We start from the raw sequence: 24,773 nt of genomic DNA on the forward strand, positions 1-24,773 counted from the left end.
CCAACACTCCCATCACCTTTCCACCCGCCTTTAGGTCCACAAAATCCTCCAATGGCCTTTTTTCAAATGCAATTGATTCACCCCTTAGCTTGAGACGTGCCCTCCATGACCTCCCTAAGAATCCTGAGAAATTCTATCCAAGGTTTATTTATGGAGAAACAAGAACCGCCGAAGATCATGTCAAGATTTTGAAGGAAATTTGCAACTGATAGCAAATTGCTAATGAAGATGTGGTTCTTCGTTTATTTCCCTACTCTTTGGGGGAAATTGCCTTCAATTGGTATGTGAACCTACCACCATGATGTATTGGAGACTGGGACACTTTTGAAAAATCATTTTTGGAACAATTCAAAACATTCATCAATCTAGCAGTGATACATCAACAATTCATATCAATAAAAAGGGACCTAGCTGAAATAGTTTCATGCTTCAATCATCATTTTCATATGGCCTACCGCAAGTTGGAGACACTGTACACAATTTCAGTTGAAGCTACCATCCAAGTTTATTTCAATGCCATGGATCCTCTTACTGTGATTTTTCTAAGGAGACTCCCTACAGCAAATATTGACACATTGGACAAAGTATTTGCAGAAGCAATTACGTTCACAAAGCAAGCTAATCCTAATGGAGGAGGAATGATGCTTTCTATGCAGGCAGTCCCTGCAATGCCAACAATTCCTATGGGAGCACCCACCGTACCTATTTAGTTCATACCTATGAACCCAGTTCCATTACAACAGGTACCAGCTCCACAAACTCAAGCGATAACATATCTAGGGTATGAGCCCCGAAAATAGCCTTCTTTGAACAAAAGGTGATGGTTCTTGTGGAAGCAGATAACAATCTCCTATCGAAAGTTGGTCAGATGAAGAAAACCATGTCGCAAATGAACAATGAATTGACGCATCTTAGATTGTCTCAAGGAAAAAGTAACAACTTCCAGAGAAACAATGATGGCCCCTACAACAACAATTTTTGTCAAAATTACGATAGGAACTTCAACAATAATGACAACAAAAATGCAGGAAATAATGGGGGAGGAAACAATTTCAATCCTCTTGATCGCAACAATGGCTTCCAAAGACAAAATCGACAATGGAACACTAGACCAAATAATGGAAGCATTTCTGCCGATAACAACCACATTCAGCATGCCGACATTAATTAGTATGATGATAGCCAAAATATGCCTAGCAATGATGGTGCATACTATAATGGTAATTAGGATGTGAATCAAAACCTGCCAATGAATGATAATTAGCCTCCTGTTCAATTTAATGCAATGCTATTAGAATCTTATGATTCTACCCAGAATGTACAAGTGGAACAACAAGCAAATGAAGAATTCTCGTTCCCTTTTACTCAAGAACCCAATCTTCAACATGATGACATGTTTTCCTTTCGAAATGATAATCAAAACACATATAATCTTAGAAACAAAAAGGATCCCTTGACTGATGGAATTCCTCCTGGTTTGCAACCAACCCCACCTGATCCTAGAGCAAGCAACAATCCACCATTGGTAAGACCAGCCCAAGGAGGACCACAGTATCAGAATCAAGTAAACATACTGACAATACTGAGGAACCCTGCTTGGTCTACTGAAAAATATAATGCGGTTGAAGACCTGAAGAAAACAAAAGCCAATATGTCCATGTTTGACATGTTGTAGAATTGCCCACAACAAAGAGAAGCACTCATGAAGGCATTGGATAATACAAAGGTTTCCCATAATATCAATAATATCCCCCAAAAGACGGCGCCACAACAAGTAAATACTGTAGAAGCAATGCCTACTATGTTCAAGGACAAAGTTGAGGTACCCCCATTTTTGCTGAGCATAAGGATATATGGAAAGAATCTACACAATTGTCTTATTGATTCAGGAGCTTCTTGTAATGTGATGCCATTATCAATAGCTCAAAGGCTAGGAGTTAATCCTCAACCCTCTAACCGAGTGGTAATACAGTTGGATAAAATAGAGGTAAAATTCATTGGAGTGTTGAAAGATGTGCGGATACAGCTAACAATTGATCCTCGGATCCAAGATATTGTTGACATACATGTGGTTGACATCCCAGAGACCTACGGATTACTCCTTAGCAGAGAATGGAAAAAATGTCTCAGAGGATGGTTCTCTACAAATTTCACTCAATTATGGTTGCCATGGAAAGGTTTGAACAATCAAATCAAGATAGATGCTGAGCCCAAATTGAAAAAAATGATCACAGATTACAACGCCCTGAATGAGGTAGCATTCTTATAATCTAACTTCGGGTCATACAAAGTGATGCTATTGAATATGGTCCCAAACAAGACATCTCAAGATCAAAATGAAGAACCTGAGGTGTCGGTACCCAAAAGTGAGATTGTGACACAATTCATAGAAAGTTTGGTGACAATCTACAATGTTCAGGAGAGGAAGCTGACCCTAGTATCCTCCTCCTTCCAAGATTTTTCCAGTTGCACAAAGTTAGTCATTCAAAGTTCGAACATTCAGCGTGCCAAGAAGCAGTAGCAAAGGTTTTGACACAAATAATGGAAAACAAGAATACAAAGACCTCAAGTGATGAAATTATTGAAATTCAAGATTTAGTGAATTCATCCAACCTTATTGAACAAACCGAGGAGGAAAGTGAAGATTTAAATGTATCATACAGTGATACCTCTTCAAATGGTGGAGGTTTATCTTCTTCTCCTCCTGGGATGATTAAAGTTCAGAGAAGAAGATGATATGTTAAAGGTAAAGGATGGACCTCAATAGTCATTCATCTAGAACCTAAGGTTGAACAAATCACTGAGCTAATAGAGGAAATTCAGGAGGAGCAAGAAAAACACACTCTTCCTCTATCCATGGGATATGAAGGAGATTCATCAAGCCCTACACAAGAAAAGTTACAATGGGTTCCTAAGAAACAATCGTTCAAGACTCAAGTAAAAGAAAAGTTAAGGACAAATAGGCACAAAGTCAGAAAACCCAAGGAAAATACAATTTGGATACTCTGCTTCCATGGGTCTAGATGCAAATAAGGAGCCGGTGTAGGTATTGAACTAATCAACCCAAAAGGTAGGTCTTTCTATGCCGCATATCGATTGCAGTTTAGATGTACTAATAATGGCGCAAAATATGAAGCCTTGATTCGAGGACTTCTCTTTGCATTGGAAAAAGGAGTTGCTACTCTTATAATCGAAGGGGATTCTCAACTAGTGATAAGGCAAGTAAAATCCATATACTCATTCAACGATAAAAGATTAATCACTTACAAGAAAAGGGTATGGGATATAATGGATGACTTTGAAGCTCTAAACATCAAATCCATTCCAAGAAGAAAGAATGTGGTAGCAGACGCCCTTGCAATTTTAGCCAGTGCTTTACAACCAGTAGAAAGAACAAAGTTGAAAAGATTCTCAGTTGAATTAGTTGCCATTCCTGCCATTCCCAAAAATATCATGAACTTTCAAGTCTTTCAAGATGATCAACATATAATTGAGTTTATTATGTGCAGTCACCATTTCCAAGGACAAGAGATTGATGATACACCTGAAGACAAGCTCGAAGATGATGAGCTTGAGGATGATGATGGAATCCTTAATTTGAAAACCAACAATATTCCGAAAGGGATGGTTGAACTTGAACGCATCTTCGACCATGATGAATCAACACTCCATATAAGGCAAACTCAAGAGAAAGGAATCGAAGAATGTGACTCGTACAATTTAGGCACTGATGAAGAACCAAAAATGGTACAAATAGGAAAAGCATGCAACCAAAAGGAATGGGAAGACATGCTCAAGTTGCTCATCGAGTACAAAGATGTCATTGCTTGGAGCTATGAAGAATTAAAAACTTATGATCCTGAGATTATCACACACGACATCCCATTGAAACCAGATGCTAAACCTTTCTGGCAAAGACAATGATTGGTAAATCTGATAATCGAACCAGTAATTATGAAAGAAGTAAAAAAACTACTGGATGCTAAGATCATATTCCCTATTTGTCATTCCACCTAGGTAGAAAATTTGGTCCTTGTATGAAAAAAGACTAGAGAGATTCACCTTTGTGTTGACTTTCGTAACTTGAACTTGGCATCTGAGAAGGATAACTACTCTCTACCCTCGTTAGATGAAGTGTTGCAAATCATTAATGGTTCAATGATGATGTCATTTTTGGATGGTTGCTCAAGATATAACCAAGTGATGGTTGATGAAAAAGATAGGCTAAAGACTACTTTCACGACCAAGTGGGGAACGTTTGCCTATAGAAGGATGCCTTTCGGGTTGATTAATGTGGGAGCTACATTTCAACAAGTAATGGATGAAGCCTTCAAAGGATTGATAAACAAGTGTATAGTCATCTACATGGATGACTTGAATATCTTTTCGAAGGATCAAAGTACTCATATTGCTGATCTAAGGCAGGTATTCAATAGATGTCACAGGTATGACATATCACTCAATCCCAAGAAATGTTCGTTTGGTGTTACTAAAGGAAAGCTCCTGGGACATGTCATTTTTGAAGTTGGAATTTCCATTGATCTAGATAGAGTTGTGTCTATTTTGAAGTTAACACCTCCTCATAGTCAGAAGGAATTAAATTTTTTTTGGAAAGATAAACTTTGTACGCAAATTCATAAGTGGTTTCGTAGAGATAGTGCACCCCCTCAATGATTTACTCAAAAAAGGGGCTAAAATAGAATGGGTACCAGAGATAAAGAAATCCTTCCAAGATATTAAGGTTTTCATCTCCACAGCCCCGATTTTGGTAAGTCCAGATTACGAGTTACCCTTCAAGATCTATTCCTTTGCTTTTGAACATTCTTGCGCAGGGATCTTAACACAAAAAAGAGAAAAGAAGGATGAACGTCCCATTTCTTTCATGAGTTATCCTCTAAAGAATGCTGAGTTAAAATATTCAAATCTTGATAAACAGTCCTTTGCATTAATAAGGTAGTAAAGAAGTTCTGTCACTACATACTCAGAAGTAAGGTGTATGCAATTGTACCTGACCCAGCAGTAAAAACACTTTTGATGCAGAATGAACTTGGTGAAAGAAGAGGAAAGTGGATGGCAATACTTCAAGAATTCGATCTAGAGATTCAACCTATGCGATTAGTCAGAGGCCAAGGATTATCCAAAATGATCGCTGACAACCAAGAAGGAAGTCAAAAGGAATTCAAATTTGATTATGAAACTGATGAAGATTATCAAAAGAAGATGGTTGTATCACAAGTTGATATCAATCAAGGTGTGGTGATAGATGTGTGGTACCAGGATATTGTCTATTATCTCCTACAAGGCCAATGCCCCAAGTGGATGAACAGTTCACAACGTAGGGGACTTAAGATGAAATGCGAGTCTTACAAGTTACTTGGTAACAAGTTGTATAAAAGGAACTATGAGGGGATTTATTTGAAATGCTTAGGACATGAAGAAGCTAAGGATGTCCTGAAACAATTTCATGATAAGTATGGAATGGGACACTATTCAGCAGAAGCCATAACACACATGACTTTAAGATCGGGTTATTTTTGGCCCTCAATATTCAAGGATACATTTGAACATGTGCATTCTTGTCATACATGCCAGAATAGTGCTAACAAAGAGAGGCACCCAACAATGCCACTCCAACTGGTATATGAGGTGTGCCCTTTCACAAAGTGGGGACTAGATTTCATTGGTCCAGTAAACCCACCATCATTAACTGGACACACATTCATCCTTACAAGTACCGATTACTGCACACAATTGACGGTGGCTGAGACTTTCAGAAATTGCACTGCTAAGGTGGTGACAGACTTTTTGGAAGAACATATTGTTACCAGATTTGGAATGCCATTTTCTCTTGTATGTGACAATGGATCTGCATTTTTGACACGATGGGCATTTGAAAACAAAGCCATCATCAGATTCTCTTCAAATTACTACCTGCAAGGAAATAGGGTAGCGGAGTCTACAAACAAAAATTTGATCATTGTGATAAAATGACTATTGAAGGAGAACCTTAGGGATTGGCATACACAATTGAAATATGCCTTGTGGACAGATCAGGTTAGAATAAAAAAGGCCTTGGGTACTTCTCCTTATCTACTTGTTTACAGGCAAGAATGGGTATTCTTGCTCAATCTTAAGATTCTTGTTTTAAAATTCATGAGTGGGTATGTGGATGACACTGATAGAGTACAAATCCGATTGATGAATCTTCTAGAAATGGATGAGAAACGAACAACTGCATTAGAACACATGGCTAAACATCAAGCCGTAGTCAAGAGATGGTTCGACAAGAGGGCCACCATAAAATCTTATAGGATTTCTGACCTAGTCCTACTTTGGGATAAGGCGAAAGAAAAGTCGGGAAGCCATACCAAGTTTTAATGCTTGTGGCCAGGCCAATATCAGATTGCAGAAATTCTTAGAGAAAACACATTTAGGCTAAGTTCCTTATAGGGGGAGTTTCTACCTTTGCCCATAAATGGGCAATTTCTGAAACATTATTTTGAGGTCTAAAAAAAAAAAACAAAAAAAGGGAAAAAAAAAAAGAAAAAAAGTTAGGTTTCATTTCCGCACGTAGATGAAATTTTCATTTCTGCAATGGTGTTTACTTCTGCAAGTGTGTTTCCTTTTCCTAAGTTGTGTGTTTTCTTTCAGTCGTGTGTTTTCTTTTAAAGTCAGGTTGGTCCTAGGGGGTAAGGTGTACTTGGGAATTTTCTTGAGATTTCACTGACCACTCTTTGGTCTCGATTTCAGGAGGAGGTATTTCTTTGTCAAAACATTTGGCTGATTGTGTGTTTTATACCAACCAAGCAACATACATCTCTCATGGAATTAAAGGGATTTTCAATCTAGAAATCAGAAGCCTAGACTAACAAACTCTCAAAACTTTGCAAATTTAAAGATTTGATGGTGTTAGGTGTGGTTCAATTTCAAGTCAAAGATGATGAGAAATGATCCAAATTCTAACCAGTTCAAACAGGAGGGGTCTCTTCGAAGGGTTACTAAGATCGTTGTTTGGCGTAAGAGTTTCTTAAAAGGTTCTAAAAGAGGAACGCATGGGATTTTCATAAGAGATCAAATTCAAGAAACAACATCGATGTTCTGGCTACACAATCTAAGCATAGTCAGAATACCAAAAAAAAAAAAGAAAAAAGAAAAAAGAAAAAAGAAAAAAAAAGGGGAGACGGTGTTAAGTCAGAAGGATTCTATTGATTTAAAATGGCTAAAAGTGCATTACAAAACAAAGCACCTTGTAGTCAAAAGTATTGTTTCATCAAAAGTAACGTTTTAAATGAAATGGATCAATTATGCAAAAGGCTTGAAATTAAAGAACGTGACATCCTGCCAAGAGCCCTCGAACTGATTCTCTTATTTGGTCAAGCAATTGATTGACAAAGAGCCTTCGTGAAAATTTTGAATGAATGAACTGAGAGGGGTGGAAGATTGTTTTAATTTGACAGAAAACTTTGATTGATGACATCCTGATACGTCAAAGAGAATGAATACACAATGCACACATTGAGTTTGAAGGTTTAGACTTTGAAAATTTGGATTGCAAGGTCATTTGAGATATGCTCGAGGTGTTTGAGGTTCGGTTGGTGTTTGACACATAGTGGAAGAATGTTTGATGATGAAGAAATGCCTTGGTCATTTCTTCCTTTTTCTGGGGCTATTTGTTGTGGTATCCACAACACACGCCCCATTCCTCACTAGGAATGGGGACCCCCTACTTTCTTCTGACTCCCGGGCTCATAGTTTAGAAATCGAAAGAAGGAGAAAGTCTCATTTAAATCAGTTAGAGTAAAATTGAAAATTTTAAAAAAAAAAGAAAAGAAAAAAGGAAAAAAAAATTCGCGCGCGCGAATATCAAGGCTAGCGCGCTTTGTAAAAACAAGTAAGGAGAGGGTGTTATAAAACCCCTCCTTCCTCCTAGTCATTATGATTTTTTCACTTCCTTTGTTTTTTTAGCTAAGAGAGGAAGGTGAGAAAACTCTTCCCCCCCCTCTCTCCATTCACACGCTGCACACGCCGCGCTGTCGTGCTGCCCTTTTGGACGCGCGGTGTGCCCACGGCGCTGCGCTCACCTTTAGGGCTGTGGGTGCACCACACTGTTGCAACACCCTTTTCAATGTGTGGCGCATGCATGGTGTTGCATGCGCCTTTAGGGCTACACATGTGTCACTTCGCCGCGATGCCCTTTTGGATGCACGGTGTGCTGCGCGTGCCTTTAGGGCTGCGCACGTGCTGCATCGCCCTTTTGGGTGCGCGGCACATGTGGCCACGACCATCGCCCTCATTTTTTTTTAATTTTTAATTTTTATTATTTTATATTTGATCAAAAAACCCAAAAAAAAAATTTAAAAATTAAAATAAAAATAAAAATCATAAGTAAAATAAAATTCGTTTTTGAATATCATTTTTTTTTAATGTGTTTTATGTATCCAGTAATTAATCATTTTTCCTTTTTTTTTGTGATGTGCAAGTAATACAATCAAATGGCATCTACATCCAGATCAATAGTAAAGCTAGTCGTATACAAGTTCCAAGGCGTAACCCCGAAGTCATGATTGCACAATGAACACTTTGAGATCAAAGACACAGAACTTGGACACACGAACTTGGGAGAATTTTTGAGGGTTTGTAACAACCCAACTGAAAGATCTTCTTTGAGATCAGCCTTAATACGGTTTGGATTGGTAAATGCAGCATTACATCCTGGGACTGTTCAATCAACTGAATTGATTATGACCTTATCTCGACATTTTCTTCCCAAGGAAAGGGTGGTAAAGAGTGTCATTGGGGAAGTAGTCTTGGATCTATGACTTGATAATATCGAGAGAGTCTTTCACTTACTTAGAGCTGATCAGTATATCAGGCTTTCATATGAAGCAGCTGACAGGTGGCATAAGGATCATCACCAGGAGGCCATGGACATCATATATTCCTCACACTTCATTGAGAAGCCATCTCGAGGAAAGACAATCAGCAAAGTAGATATGGCTCGAGGATACATGAGGGATGACATTGGATATTCAATCATTCTCCTGAGGAGAGTTATGGGATTGCCTATAGCAGGTCATCTCGCTCCATTCATGGTTAACTTCATTGAAACCATTAGAAATGCAAAGATGCCACTAGATTGGGCTACCACACTTAGTGAGAACTTGTGTGATCAGTTGTAGATAGTAAAGGACAAGAAGAAGTTCTATATCACTTCTTATGTGATATATCTACTTGCAGCAAGAGCCACTGACTATCTTGAGTTGTACAAAAGGGCCAGTATGTAGGATCCTAATGCATGGCCGTATATAGTTTATCCTTAGCTAGTTAAGAAAAAGCTCTCACCGCAAAGCAAAGAGTACAAGATTGTGAATGATGCCTTTATCTTTGCCATCATTCAATTCATCGAAGGTGACTATGGAAAGAGATTGTTTGATGAGGCCAAGGCACATATCACAGCTCTCGGTGCATATTTTATCTAGTTTTGGACATTCACATACATTTAGGTTGGTGGTGCATCTATCCATCCAAAGAAGCTCCCAAGGTACCCAAGTGACAAGTTGGTTCTGATGGAAATTTCTCGACAGATTGAGTTAGCCTATGAGAGGATCAAGAAACAATGAAGGCCTTGTTGGGATTGGCCTTTTGTAATAGGGGCATACCAAGTAAAGAGAAAGCAGGATATCTCGACGTTCAAGTGGGAGTGGGAGAACTATCCTCTTGAAGAATATAACTCTCCCCAACCATTTTTTGACAGTGTTGGTAAAGTGGAAAATTTGGCAAGAAAAGAGTTCTACCACGAGGATGCCATTTAAGATCATTGGATGAATGCCACAGATGACTATGATGCCCGTATCAGGGACTATTGTAGAATGACTTTGTATTTAGAAGAGAAGGCTCTCCATTTGACCATCCTGGATGAGATAAGGCTACAAGATTCGCAGGAGCTACTAGATCCCTTATTCAATACAGATAAAGTTGGTGAGAGGCCCGTTCTAAATGCAGAAATTGATAGAGAGGAAGGAGATGATATTAATCATTGAGCAAGACATGTCATCAGAATGACAAAGAGTTGGATCAAGAAACCCTTTCCACTTGATCCAATTTTAGATACAGTGATATTCCATATACATGCTCGCCCAGAAAAGGTAAAGGGGAGGAAAGTCACATTTCCTATCTTTGTGCTCCAGTCTCCTTTCAGGCCAAAAATAGTCTACCAGCTTGATCATCCAGTGGGATATTACCATCCACCAGAGAAGAAGAAAGAAAAGAGGAAGATAGCCTCTCCTCAGAGGATCCAGACAGAGCATGTTGAAGAACAGACCCCTTTGTAGCAACATGAATCTACTCCCCAGGACCCCCATGACTCTGGGATTTCTCATATCCAGGTTGATTTTCCATTACCTCCTATTTTGTCAAGCCAACAAGAGGAGGGAGAGATTCCGGAGACATTCATTTCTCTGATGCATCAAGAGCTCGCTTCTCCTATGGTTCCACAGAAGCAAAGGAGGGTCAAGGTTAGAATGAACAAGAGGCAGAGAGTTCATAAAAGATTAGTGCCTAATCCATCTGTTCCTGAAACCATTCTCGAGGAAGAATCAGATGAGGATGAAATAGATTTAGATGGGGAGGAAGAGAAAGTGCCTCTACAAGGGAGAACCTGACTTGTCAAAGCTATAGAATTGGAAAGAAAGAAGAATGTCACAAATACCCCACCACCCACCCAAACTGAAATAGTAGAGCTCTCTTCATTGGAAGATGAAGTACAATGATGGGTGAATGAGAAAAGAGAGCTAGGTGATGATATTCTCTCCATTCTAGATTTTGATTTCATGCCAGTAGGTACAAAATTGGTTGGAGATAAGATTAGAGGTACTCCTATAGGTGAATTTCAACAGCAAGATTGGACGCAGATGCCACCTGAGACACAAGGTCCTCATCCAACGCTCCCATCTTCACCTCAGTCTATGATGGTAGATAAGGTTTCAGTGACACCTCCACCTCCAAGTTCAAAGGAACATGTTAAAAAAGAATCATCATTACAAGGAGAACCAGAACCAAGGACTAATGAGCCACCAAAAGAGGCACACGTAATGGAATGTATACAACAGCCTTCCCAGGAAGTTGAGGATCAAACTATGGGATCTACAAAAACTAAGACTATAGAAGAAGAACCCTCACAATACGAAACTCCAAGAAAAAATGACAAAGGGAAGGAGGTAGTTGAACACATCCCTTCATCATCTAGAGCTAAGGTTGAAGAAAGACACATCCCGAGATGGTTTCGGAAGGAAATAATGAGAAGTGCTAAGCATCAATTCCTTGCTTCAAAGGATGATATCTGTGAAATTGTAGAGATTTTGAGCAAGCTTGACTCTCCATTATAGGATGCAACACCATTTGCATTCATTACCACTACTCGAAATCAGGACCTATTTGCACAAGTGGCTCATCCCCTGAAAGGTACAGATGAAGAAGCTGTCAGCCTTCAGGACTATGAAGTAAAGGATATCACGTTAGGGAAACCTACACGAGATACTTCTTGACAAATGATGAGTATAGGAGTCAAACAGGTTCTTAACCACATGGAATGTGATGAGATTGAAATCAGAGCACTTCGAAGGCAAGTTGAGATCTTGAAAGGATATCTAGCTAAAGTTATTTGTCCTCTTGATTTTGAATGCCCCGAGGAGACTTTGACTACCATTTTTAAAGAAGGGGAAGGTGTACGGCTCAATCCATTTTTGAGAGCTTGTCAGGATTGGCGAGACAACCTTGAGGATAGGGGTATCACTATAATTACAGGAAGTCTGAAATTATTGCATGCTACACAAGATAATGTTGATAAGATCGTGGCAATTTTGAGGTAGGACTTCAACATTATGGATGAGGTACGGGTTTGGAGCAAGGATTTGCAAATTCTACAGGCCATAAAAGGACAAAGGTACCACATTCTCATTGATGTATATACTGGCGAAGAGCTAGACATGATAGATGATTGGATAGAAAAGATTGCAGAAGGAAATAAAGTGATGGAAACATTGCATGATGAGATACATAGGGTCAAGGGCCAAGCTCAAGAGCAAATTTTGGAAGCAGAAAAGTTATATAGTGATGCATGCTTGGATATTTTTGAAGATGAAGAATGAGAGAAGCTTTTATTAGTTGAGGTAGTTGTAGAAAACTTTAGAAAGACATTAGAGGAAGCATCCAGTGATGAAGACATCAGACAAGCCTTTAGGATAGAAGAAGCATTGTTAGAGTTGGATACCAAACTTGGGGATTTTGCAAAAACTTGAATTGAGGTGGACAACTACAGATAGAAGGTTAAAGATAAATATGAGGCTTTGGATCTTGCCGATGCTGCTAAGATTATTGAGATTATAGAGAAATTCAAGGGCAAATATCCAAACATATCTTTAGGATGAAGATGAACAAAACCTAGATGCCAGAATTTCAATTTTGACACTTAGAATTTTTTTGAGGTTTTTGACTCAGTCGAGCTCTATAGCTCCGCAGGTTGTCAGCTCCGCAAGTCCACAGCTCTGCAACTCGACATTTTCATGTAGCTCCTAAATTCAGAGGTGCGCTGACAGTTGATTGCTAGTTTCAAAAATAGCACTTTCCATGCATTGGAGACACATTTTGATGGCAAGTTAACTCCGACACACATCAAGTGAAGGGCCAAATTCTATTTTTGGGTGTCTCCATGCACTTCTACTTTGACTGATGGCTTCCTTCTACTTTCTCTCTCATGCTTTCATTGTTTTTGACATGTAAAGGGCTCATGCATCCAATTAATGAATAAAATATGGATGGAGTCCCTCTAAGCACCAGTTAGATTACCAGTTTTTATATATTTAGTTTGTTTTAATTTTTTAAAAGCATTTTATTGCATCAAGATATCTCTCACTCTCAACACAAATTGAGGAGACAATTTCTTATAAATACCCCATTGTAAAATGTAACAAGGGTCGCCGTTATTATGCAATAAAATTATGCTTTTGGTACTAGCATTTAGAGTGTAGTTATTCTTGCCTAGATGTGTCATTGTTTTATGGATTTTATTCATGAGATTGTGATTGAGCCAAAGGTTTATTGCATTGTTTCTGGTTGTGCGATCTTTTAGTTCTGGTGTTTGCTACAGATATATGAATTTCATTGATGTAACGAGCTTGAGAAGAGATCACCCAATTGTGTCTACATAGCTTTTTGTCTTGCATGAGTGCACTTTTTGTGGCCTTGCAATTTGATGAAGAGTGAAATATCATTCGATTTGTTACAGATTCTCACCGATGATTGCATCAGTGGATTCTAGGAAGCCCTGCTCCTGTTTTCATTAGTTTCCTACCGATCTGTTCAAAGGTTTAACTCACGACATGTTGTGTTCTGTAGTTTATGTCCATTTAGGAATTTCAATTTCAAGTTATTTGATTTCATGTTATTTGCTTTCAATTTCGTTATTTGCTTTTCTAACCCCCCTATTAGAATGGAACCTCATAGTAGCTGCATTGTTAGAGTTGCATTCATTGAAAATCAGAAAATGCAAAAATATTGTTCTTTTGGTGTGATATTTTGAGACAGTGAACAGATTTTACTTGATTCCAAGGTAAAAGAGTTTTTTGGAACCAGCAAAGGCCTCCTCATGAACATTCACATTTATCTTCTACTGAGCAAATTTTGGTACGTCGCAAGACAAACACTGAACCTTGGAGTGGATCCTCAAAAAGATTTTCTTTTCAAGAGAGGAATTACACTATGGATTCCTGCCATTGACCTCATGTAAAACGAATGCCCAACAAGTATCACAATGGAAAATCACACAGTGATCGAAGATTTCTTCATAATGGACCTTGATGACATGGAGGTTATTTTGGGCATATAGTGGATGAAGACACTCAGAGCTTCAAACCGATGGACTTCACTTTTATTGTCGATGGAAAGAAGGTTGTTCTCCATGGAATAGAAATGAGGGTCCAAAGGAAGTTTCTGCACACTGGATGGAGGCAATTTTTTGGCATGATGACATTGCTTGGGCTGCACATTGTTTTGTCTTGACGAAACCTATAAAAGGCCAATGGACAACTCCACAAGATGATGACCTCCAATATATTTTGAGTGAACATGATAAAGTTTTTATAGACATTCCTCCTAGCATATAGCCTCATCGAGGGTTTGAACACACTATCTTGTTGGAAGCAAGAGCCAAGCCGGTCATAACCACACCCTACTGCCATCGCAAGAAATTCAAAGGTGAGATTGAAAAGACAATTTAGGAACTGCTAGAGAAAGGATGGATCCATCTCATTTCTAGCCCATTTGAATCATTAGTGGTTTTGGTCAAAAAGTATGGGATGATGCACATGTGTGTGGACTACCATGCATTGAACAAAAACACAACAAAGAATAGATATCCCATTCTGAGGATAGATGAGTTGTTGGATGAATTACATGGTGCAATCTATTTTTCAAAAATAGATCTCCTTTTTAGATACCATCAGATCTGCATGAGGGAGGAAGATGTAGAAAAGATGGTCTTTCATTGTCACTAAAAACATTATGAGTTCTTGGTGATGCCATTCAGATTAAAAAATGCACTTGCTACATTCCAATAATGCATGAATCACATCTTCAACAAACAATTGCATGAGTACTTACTAGTATTTTTTGATGATATTCTTATTTATATTAGGACATGGGAAGAGCACTTGAAGCATCTGGATGAAGTCCTAAGAATCATGAAGGATCAATCTTTGTTCGCTAGGCAATCCAAGTGTGAATTCGGTATGACAAAAATATTGTACCTGGGACATGTTAGTAAATATAGCGTTCAAGTTCATCAAGAGAAGATTCAAGCTATCTTTGATTGGCCTCCCCCAAAATCACTCATGGAGTTGTGAGGATTTTTTGGACTATGCAATTATTATCGGAGGTTTGTAAAAAGGTTCTCTTAGCTTAGCGCACCATTAATAGATTTGACAAGAAAAGGGTCCTTCCAGTGGAATGAAAAGGCACAACTCACTTTTGATAAGTTGAAGGAAGCAATGTGCACTTTTCCCATGTTTGCTTTACCTGATTTCACTCAAACATTCATTATGGAGTGTGATGCATCCAAAGAAGGCATTGGTGACGTACTGATGCAAGATAGACACCCCATAGCCTATGAGAGCAGTAAGCTTATGCAAACAGATTGCTTATATTTCATCTATGACAAAGAGATGTTTGCCATCGTACATGCACTAACCAAGTTCTGGCAGTATTTGGTGGGTGCCAAGTTTGTCATTCGTACAGAACACAATAGTTTGAGATATTTTTTGGAGCAACAGGACTTGAACGAGAGGCAACAAAAAAGGGTAAGAAAGGTTTAGGCTTTTGATTTTGACATTGAATATGTGAAAGGAAAGAACAATGTGATTGCAAATGCTTTGTCTAGGAAACCCGCCATCTGCTTACTGACCCAGATTTCAGTTGACTGGAAAGCACATTTTTTGGTATTATATTTTAAAAACACATTTGCTTGTGAGTTAATGGACGAAAACATCCAGGATGATCAGTACAAAGTGGTGGATGACATAATTTACTATAAGAATAGGATATTTTTAGTGCTGAAATCCAAATTGAAATAGAAAATCTTGAAGGAGGTATACGACTCACCCTTGGTAGGACACTCGGGCTTCCTCAAAACTTACAGGCATCTCAAGGAGAGGTTTTCATGGAAAGGACTTAAAGGAGATGTATTGCAGTATGTAAGAGACTGTGTGGTCTGCTAACAAAACAAATCCGAACATACTCTACCTATCGGGCAAAGGAAAACTGAAGTCACGATCTTATTTGAGTTTTCATCACATACACACTTCATGCTTTCTAGTTTTCATCAATACCAAAACTTGAACTTAATATGTATTCAAAGATTCTATTTATTTTTTGGAGTTGGACTTTGATACGTATTTAACTAAATTTTATTCAGATGTTGCACTTTTTTATTGGTCTATGACTATGCTAATTTGCTAAATTCTAATTGCTGTGTATTTAACTCAAAACTTGATTTATATATGATGGAAATCTCAAATTAGTATATGTTCTACAAATCTGGTGTGTATGTGTTTTTAAATAATATTTTATGAAATTATATATTTTCACATGTTCAATTAAAGTGCTAAGGTTTTGGCAAGTTTCAAGTTTTTTAAATTTTAGAGCTAGCCAAATTATTGTCGAGTCCAAGTTTTTCAACTATGTGTGTAACTAACCCCAGCTAATGTAGGTAAAAAAAATATAAAAAGTGAAGTAGCCAGATAGAGATATTGCAGATAGTTATCTATTTTTTGAGAAGGCTCCAACAAATTGCATTACAAATCGGCCATATCACTGTAGAGATTGGTTGGCAAATTGAATTAAGAGAACCCTTGTTGCTCTATTTTATGGGAAAATTTTCAAAGATAGTTCACAAAAATATTTTTTGAATTAAAAATATAAATTTTTAAAGGAGAGAGAAGATAAAGTACTTAAGCTCAAGAAATCCACTCATTTCAATAGCCCCACAAAAAGAGACTTCACCGTCACCCTAGGAGAAATGCATGTCACCCATACTGAGATTTGCACCATCTACAAATACAAGAAAGTATATCTTTGATCCCCTACTGAGATTTTTTATGTCACAATTTCCACCATTTTCTCTACCTGGAATAGTTCTTGCAGCCTCAGCTGAAATTCTTTCCCATTTTGATGTGCCTAATTTTACCTGCACAACCAACCTCAATGCATAAAGATATATTATACAAAGAAAGGCATCAAGTACTTTACTGATTATTTCAAATGATATCATGCATTATAAACTTTTATAATTTCCAAAATGTATCAATATGCATAGGAATCTATTCACAAGCCTTCTGTGATCGATGTTGACTGCAATATTCTAAATGTATGTGCATATGTTGTGTATCTCTATATAGATTGTTTTTTCATGTGATAAAAGTATTATGCAAATAAGAAAACTTGTGTAAGTTTACTACTTCATAATAAGTTGTTTCTATTTTGCTATCACATGAAATTTCTTTCATGGCTAGAAATTCTAATAAAGCATTAAATAGAAAACTACTTGAACTGATCCCTTCCGCTTATATTAAAATGGATTGTAGTCATCTTGTTTTCGTAAATCTTATTATCAATCAAGGAATATTGTAGCTAGTGAATACACATCCATTGGAGATGTCTTCCTTAGTCTCTTGAATTTTGATGTGAATTCCACAGTAGTACTTTATGTCAACCAGTGATCCCACTAATTAGTGATTTCCTCTTTTTAAAGTCATTTTTGTGCAAATTCCAAAAAAAAATTGTAGCCTTTATAGATGTTACTTTTAACAGAGCAGCATGTCCCTCGCGGTTTCAAAGCATGTTTGTCCATCTCACATTGTTCATCTATTAGCTACCCATGTGAACCAGTAAACCATGGTTGTGTTACCATTACTCTATTTATTCTAATCTCTTTGTCCTTTTTTGTGCCCAAGTTGAAAATAAAAGAAGCAAAAACAATCTGTTTAAGCATATTATATGTTATCTGTATCTATGCTCCAGAGCAAACATGTGAAGTTCTGAGATCTTGTCTATTTTCCAAGGTTGCACAGGGGTGGAGGGTACTTGGCTACTTAGGGTATGAATATGGGTATGACTATTTTTCCAAATAGGGATACTTGGGTACATCAAATTTTTTTTTAATATAATTTAATATTTGTAGAAAATCTGAAATTTTGAGTCATAAGAATGGTTTTTCAAAACAAGAACAGTGATAAAGTTTGCAAATGTAATGTATTGTTTTCAGTTTTAGATTTGCAATATGTTTGTAATAATAATATATGATAAGTGTTTAGATCCATAAAAGAGAAGGCAGACTTTAAAGATGAGCAAGAAGATCATAAAACATATAACAATGATATATTGCAAAGGATAAGCTGCTGACTTGAACAGTGATAAAGGTTGCTGTTAATCAGCATTGTATCGAAGTTTCAAATTGATTATGTATTGAATTAAGATTGATAAAAACAATCCTACATGCAAACAAAAAATAGAAAACTTAATCAAGGTCTTAGCTAGGATGCTCTCCACTAAGTACCTAGTACTTGGGTACATGGGTACACATACTAGGGGTGTGGATATGCATACCCATGCAAGCTATCTATTTTCTACACTTGCTTTAATCTTCTTTTCTTAATCCAATGGAGCACATCTCTGTATGGGACAACTTTCACAAATAATTTGTTAAATGTGAAGATGAAGAATCATCACAAGAAACACACTAGATTACACTTTCATGTTCCCTTATTTTACTAAGTCATCATATGAGAAGCTATGATCTCATTCCAATGAGAAAAAAGCATGCACGCGTGAATTAAAAAAGAAAAGCATGAATGAATTAGAAAAGAAATGCATGAATGAAATAAAAAAGCTACATGCATGAATTAAAAGAACAGTGCATGCATGAAAGAAAGAAAAAAGCATGTGTGTATGAAGAAGCATGCATGGAGAAATCATTCTTATTTTTTTGCTAGTTCACTCAATGTTTTTGGGTGTTGAAAGTTTTGTTTCCCAAATCTCTACTCCAATGATTCCTAAAGATTTACTAGGTCCTATGCTTGGAAACAATGAGAGATTTGGCCAACAAATAGGAAACACTTAGACTTATATTTCACTCTACATTTTAGGATCTACAAAACCTAGGTAGGTTTCCCTTCGTTACACTAATTATAACTATATAGTAGATCTATGATTTAGTGCCTAGAAGATTAACACGTATTATTATAAAAAGTATTTGTGAATTAAATGCAAGTTCCTTGATTAAGGATACTCCCCTTCATAACACAAACACAAAACATAAATAGAGAAATAACAAGTTGCACAAACATAAAAATTGCTTCTTATTATCTCCAAAAGTATAGAACTACAAATTTCAAAAATTTAACATGCCAAGCCACATGGAAATTTTCCTCAATAAATTCTATAAGCCAGAGCCACCAGATACCTCCCTAGAATTATCCTAGACAACCCTATGAGCCTTCCTTATATAGACAAATTTTAACAGCCCAAGAAAATTCTAGAAATTTTAAGCCTAAACATTGAGGCCGACCAACCCTAAGATATTATTATTCATATTTTCTTACATTGTAGTAGCCCCAATAACTTTTGGAACTCAAAATAAATTTTGAACGAAATTCATTTTCGTCCATTTCAGGCGGTGCAACTTCTCGAGACCATGACTCATTGCCAACAGCTCTAATTGGTTATTATGAACCCAGTTCAGAAAAGCCACAAAGTACTCTATACCCTAAAATTTCCTCAACCTCTAGCAAGCTGAGGTTTGACCCCTTTTGGAGGCTCTAAATCCTTCAAAACTAAGATCAAAGTTTTTAAACCCTACTACCAATACCAAATTTTTTTGATAACTTCACAAATAGACTTGATCTTGCAATAAAACTTTACTATTAGGTTGATCTATCTAAAATGAACCTCCTGGGAAGAAATCAAAACATTTTGGGCTCGAATGACCAACTTATTAAAATAGTAAGCTTCAAGAAGTAACAACTCTACACTTAAGATAGCCCTTATTGAAAAGCCAGACCAAAAAATATTTTTGGGTGACACAAGATTGCGCTTACACCAAGGATGCTCCTGCATTACTCCTTGTGATCACTTTGATTTAAATATGAGGATTTGAAATGGATGCAAAAATTAAAAATGGTTGTTTTAAGATTTATAGTTTGTTTAGTCTAATAAGGTTATGTTATTTAATACATAGAGTAAATAAGAATAAAACTTTAAGAACATAAGATATCAATACAAAACATAAAGTATCAAGTATAAATCCAATTTTTAGAGAGACAAAGTAGTTATTCCATTTAGTTTGATACACAATTTGTACATGAAAAATCAAAAATGGTCTCCCCATAGAAATTAGCACATATATAGAAATCCTTAGTTAAGATTACCAACCATCAAGAACTATCAACTAACCAACCACTCATCAACAACTAAAAAACCAAATACAAACAACCGAGAGACAAGAAGCACACAAGTTCTCTTTGCATAAGGGGAGCAATCAACCCTACCGTCCGCACAAACAAAACCACTTGTCAACTCAAATGTCTCACCTGGCAAAAATCATAACAAGAAGCAAGACAATAACAATAATAATAACAATAGTAAAAATGAATAGAATCCACTATGATACAAAAGGAAGACCAATGATCTAATGTTGGATGTGCAATGAATGGGGTTATTTTTCCCATGACTACCAAAGCCAAAGTTGTCAAAACAACTTTGGTTTGTTATGCAAGTGATCTGGACCCATGAAACATGAAGAAGTTGATTGTACAATGTAGAAAAGGGTAAATAATTGGTGGCAGAGGAGCCAAATGGAGTACTAGTGATCACCATGCTACAAACAACGAAGGTAACATACCCAGATCACCATACAAAGAGAAAAATTGCAAGAAGCCAAACCTTACATGAAATAAGCAATGATGGATGAAAGAAAATGCTCAAATGAAATTGTCAATATGCCACTATGGTCTAAGTCTAAAAAGAACATAATGAGGTAAGTGTTACAAACAACAATTTATGTCAAAGGCGACATACCTACAAACCATGCAAAAATTAAAAATGGCTATTACAAAAATAGTCAAAGGTGGAAAAAGCCTAGAATAAAGGAAGCTGAGAGAGGAACGGCTATGTAAAGGGGACATGGCCAATGATCCATGTTGTTGGAAGTACCAATCAAGAGGAAGTCATTCATTATTGAGATAGAGATCATGGGAAGAAAGTTGAGAAACACCATTGTCGACAGAGGTTTGAGAGTCAATGTACTGCCAAAAGAAACTTTTAAGTGTCTTGGGAAGCCGACACTTTAACCACCAGCCCTTCACTTGGTGTGTGTCGATCCACTTGGCATTAAGCCATTGGGAACACTTGTGGCACAAAAGGTGACAATCAACACATGACATTTCTGCCTCGACTTTGTAGTCATCCCACTAGAGAAGGGTATAACACTCTCCTCAGGAGAGGTTGGTTCATCTATACCAAGGAAAATCATGATTGAAAGAGAAATGCCCTATCCATTGATAGGGAAGGATGAAAGTACATCATTGATCCAAGAAGTGGTGAGAAAGGAATTGGCATCCTCTAACTCGAAATGTGACAAGGATTTTGGGGTGGATGAAAAAAGGAGAAAAATGGAACCAAATGACAAAGGGCTACTGGAATTGGAAGATTTCTTTGAAGATGAGATTAGTTTCGTGATGTAACATGATTGCCTCCACTAGCCCTTACCTTCACTAAGGGCCTCCTAGGCTTCTCTCCTAGCCTATTAGGGTTTTCCCTTGTCACCCTATCCTCAAAGGATTTCTTATTTATCCCCTACACCTTCCTATCCAATTTCACCAATGAATTTTGTACTTGCATTCTCCCTTAAGTCACTTCAGCAAGCCTTCGAGTCTCCTATTTTCACCAAACTTGATCTTCCCATCTTCTACTAGGAGTGAGGGATTCATACTAAAGGTTTTTAACCTCACCTATACCCTTGGTTTTAAAATCCATGATCTTCGTTATCGATTTCACCAAACTGGACCAAACTAAACTAGGAAAGTCCTAATAGAATTAGGCCTCCAAAGTCAGTTTTAGGGCTACCATTCCAAATTTTTTTGAACAAGGTGGTAAACCAATCTTAGTTATAGATACCCTTTTGGAAGTACTAAGAAATTTTGTGGTTCTCAGACTCCCAACCTGTCTGTACACCCCCTTGCTATTTTTATGCCTAAAAACAAGGGTTTCTAATCATGTCAAATAGGAATCACAAGGACCTGTTGAAAACCTTAGTAAAATTGGTCATGGAAACTTGTCCTTCCACATGGGGCATCCTCACACATCCCTCCTCCTTTCCTAACTCTCAGATTGAACCAAGTGATGCATTCAACCTTCTCACATTCATTTGTTAGCTCTATGATAACTTAACCATGCCCCAAAGGCTCGCTTAGGGCATCACATTAAAAATAGTTGTCATTCTTTTCTAGGCTTCTCCACTGCTATGTACATTTTAGAAGGGATCTTCTTCCATGTCCTCAAAAATCATGATGATTCCACGGTGAGGATTCATGGAGGAGCCATTTTCCCAAAATCTGCCAATGCAAGAATGGTAAACAGACTATGTACAAATGATTTCCTACTACACACAAATGAACTCTAAATAACTTGCAATCTAAAATGAAAAGCATTGTAATAACATGAGCAATAAGAATTCAACACAAAGATGAGTCTATCAATCCATTAGTTCGTACAAGCAACCAAGAAACTCAATACTATCAAAATCTGGATCATATTTTGTGGATTCACTTGTAAAATTCTACTTGTTTACAACTTCCAACCATTGGGATGGTTTCATTTTGTGGTTTTATAAGTTCCTCAAGAGGTTGCAGATAGTTAGAATAGCCATCAACCTCTTTCTTTCATTATGCACTTTTCCTCTCAAAAAGTTGTGAAGCAACTTTTCAAAATTGCTGACAACTTCTACAACTTTTCCCCATTTAGAGAAACTTTGAATTCCTTCACTTGGGAACTTCCAAACCTGTCCAATATGATCTATTAATGATTTCTAGGCATGCTTTAGCCTTTAGGATATCAATTTTCATGATTTTAGCCATTTTGGCCTATTTGACAACTTTTCACAATTTACATCGTTTTGACATCTCCCAACTTTTGCCAAATGACTTAGGTATAGCCTATGACCTATGCACAAGGATATAAAACCATATTAGAGGAGAAGATAACTTAAAACCATACCTTTCTCAGGTTGCTAGGGTATAAGACCCATAACCCTAGGTTAGCTCCCTAACATTAAAACACAAGTTACCTAAAGCAAGAAAACTCAAACCAACTAAAGTGGATTGGACCTAGTCAAATCCACCTAGAAACAAACCCAAACATGACCTTCTAAGGTCCAAACACACCTAACTGACTTGGCTAGGGTCTGTACAAGCCAAGAAGAGTCAGGACTAGGAGTTAGCCTAGGTGGTGGTGCACCATTCCCTCAATGGCTTGTTTCACTAGCAGATAGAGTCTTCCATCTCAAATTGGGGAGCTAAAGGAAGTCGAGGAAGGGAGTTTTTCTCCACAATATGAGAAATATAAAGGAGTAGCACAAGTAGATGAGACCCCTACACACCATTTTGAAAGAGACGAGACTATAAAATATGAAAGATCCAAGTGTGAAGAAAAGTAAATTCAGGGGATGAAGATGATGCCAAGATGATTTTGGTAGGGGATGACTAGAATGCCATGATCAAGGCAAAGACATTTAAAATTTTCATGGAGTACAAGGAAACTTTTGCATGGACTTATAAGGACATAGAGCGGATACTATTGGAGTTGTAAGTTGTAATGTCCCCTTCTCACTAGTATTTAGATTTAATGGAGTTTGGCCTATAATCAAACCTTCGTAGGCAAGGTGTTAAGGAGAGGGTTATGTGGGAAAATCTTATTGTTGTCATAGTCTTCCTAAAACCACAAACTTATGGTGGTTATAGGTTTCTTGCAACCACAGACTTCTTGTAGCCTATGATATTTCCACTTTATATTAATTATATTTTTAATATTACTTTAAAGTGCAACCAATTATTTTTGTATAAATGGTGAATCTTCTAGAAAGTGCAATTAAATTTTATTTTTATTTCTTCTTAAAGGAGGGTGACCTTGTGGAGGAAAAGAATGAATATGGAGGGAAGCCTCATTATTGGTTATCGAACCTGTTTCCATCTACTTTTCCTAACAACTTGTGGAGCCATGAATTTCTGTAGTTTTCTATATTGGTCATTGGGAACAAACACTCCCATTGATTCACATAACTAAGGTGGTGAAAGCTCTGTTAACACTAGAATTTGCACCCTAAAACTAAGCACCTAAATACTTAGAAATTTTGGAGAACATGGGAAAAATCACAAGTTTGTGGGTAAACTATGTAGGTGACTTAACCTACAGATTCTAGGCCAGTTCCTGTTTGATGTTATGTGATGCTCCACCTATACTATGAACTTATGAGGAAAAGGGTTAGGAAGTACAAAAGAGGATTATTTAAACCTAAAAGGTGATGCACCAAAACAAGATGAAGGATTTGATATTTTAATAACACAATGATGGGACATACAATCAACTATGAGATACAACTTTGGTGAAAATTTCTGCATATAAAGTGTTTCAGAAGAAGGCTTTAATGAATAATATCAAAAGATATAAACCATAGTCAGTATTATTTCATTAAACTGCACAACTTATGACCTATGCATGACAATTTTACTAACACAGGATAGGTGCAAAAATGAGACATAAATTTAAATTTTCTTGAGAAAACACAGAAAATAAACATCAATCACTAGTCTTGCACATAGAAAATGAGTCCCAAAGTAGATCAAGCTAACTGTATTATGCCTTCAAAGGTCAAAGAACCTCAACTTCAAAGATACAACTCAGAAAAAATGAGCATACAAAGGACAATGGAATGCCAAAATAGTCTTCTCTCCTTTCAAAACTACATCTCTCTATCCCTTAGTCTGACAATTTCAGAATGCTAAATACAAACCCCTTAGGGCCCGTTTGGTAGCTGGAATTAGAGTGGAATTGGCATTCGAAATTCTAAAAGAATTCTAATCCATTGTTTGGGTCCGCACAATGGGAATTGGAATTGGAAAAAAGTGGAATTCGATATCCCCATTTGACCCCCAAAACAAGGATTCCAAATTCCT

The 24,773-nt window shown here is 37.2% G+C and overlaps 1 protein-coding gene across 1 annotated transcript in view; it reads right to left on the reverse strand.

Moving 5' to 3' along the window:
• The window catches only part of LOC149564585 (uncharacterized), a 64,575-nt gene extending 47,845 nt beyond the window's left edge, over window positions 1–16,730 (reverse strand). The window contains exon 1 of the mRNA XM_089816887.1: window positions 16,500–16,730. Coding sequence (XP_089673013.1) covers window positions 16,500–16,522 — 23 coding nt within the window. The 5' untranslated portion in view covers window positions 16,523–16,730. The remainder of the gene's footprint in view (window positions 1–16,499) is intronic.
• Between the last annotated feature and the right edge of the window lie 8,043 nt (window positions 16,731–24,773).

Source organism: Cupressus sempervirens, chromosome 3, assembly GCF_028749045.1.
Source record: "Cupressus sempervirens isolate cs-2001-9-10 chromosome 3, ASM2874904v1, whole genome shotgun sequence".
Classification (NCBI taxonomy): domain Eukaryota; kingdom Viridiplantae; phylum Streptophyta; class Pinopsida; order Cupressales; family Cupressaceae; genus Cupressus; species Cupressus sempervirens.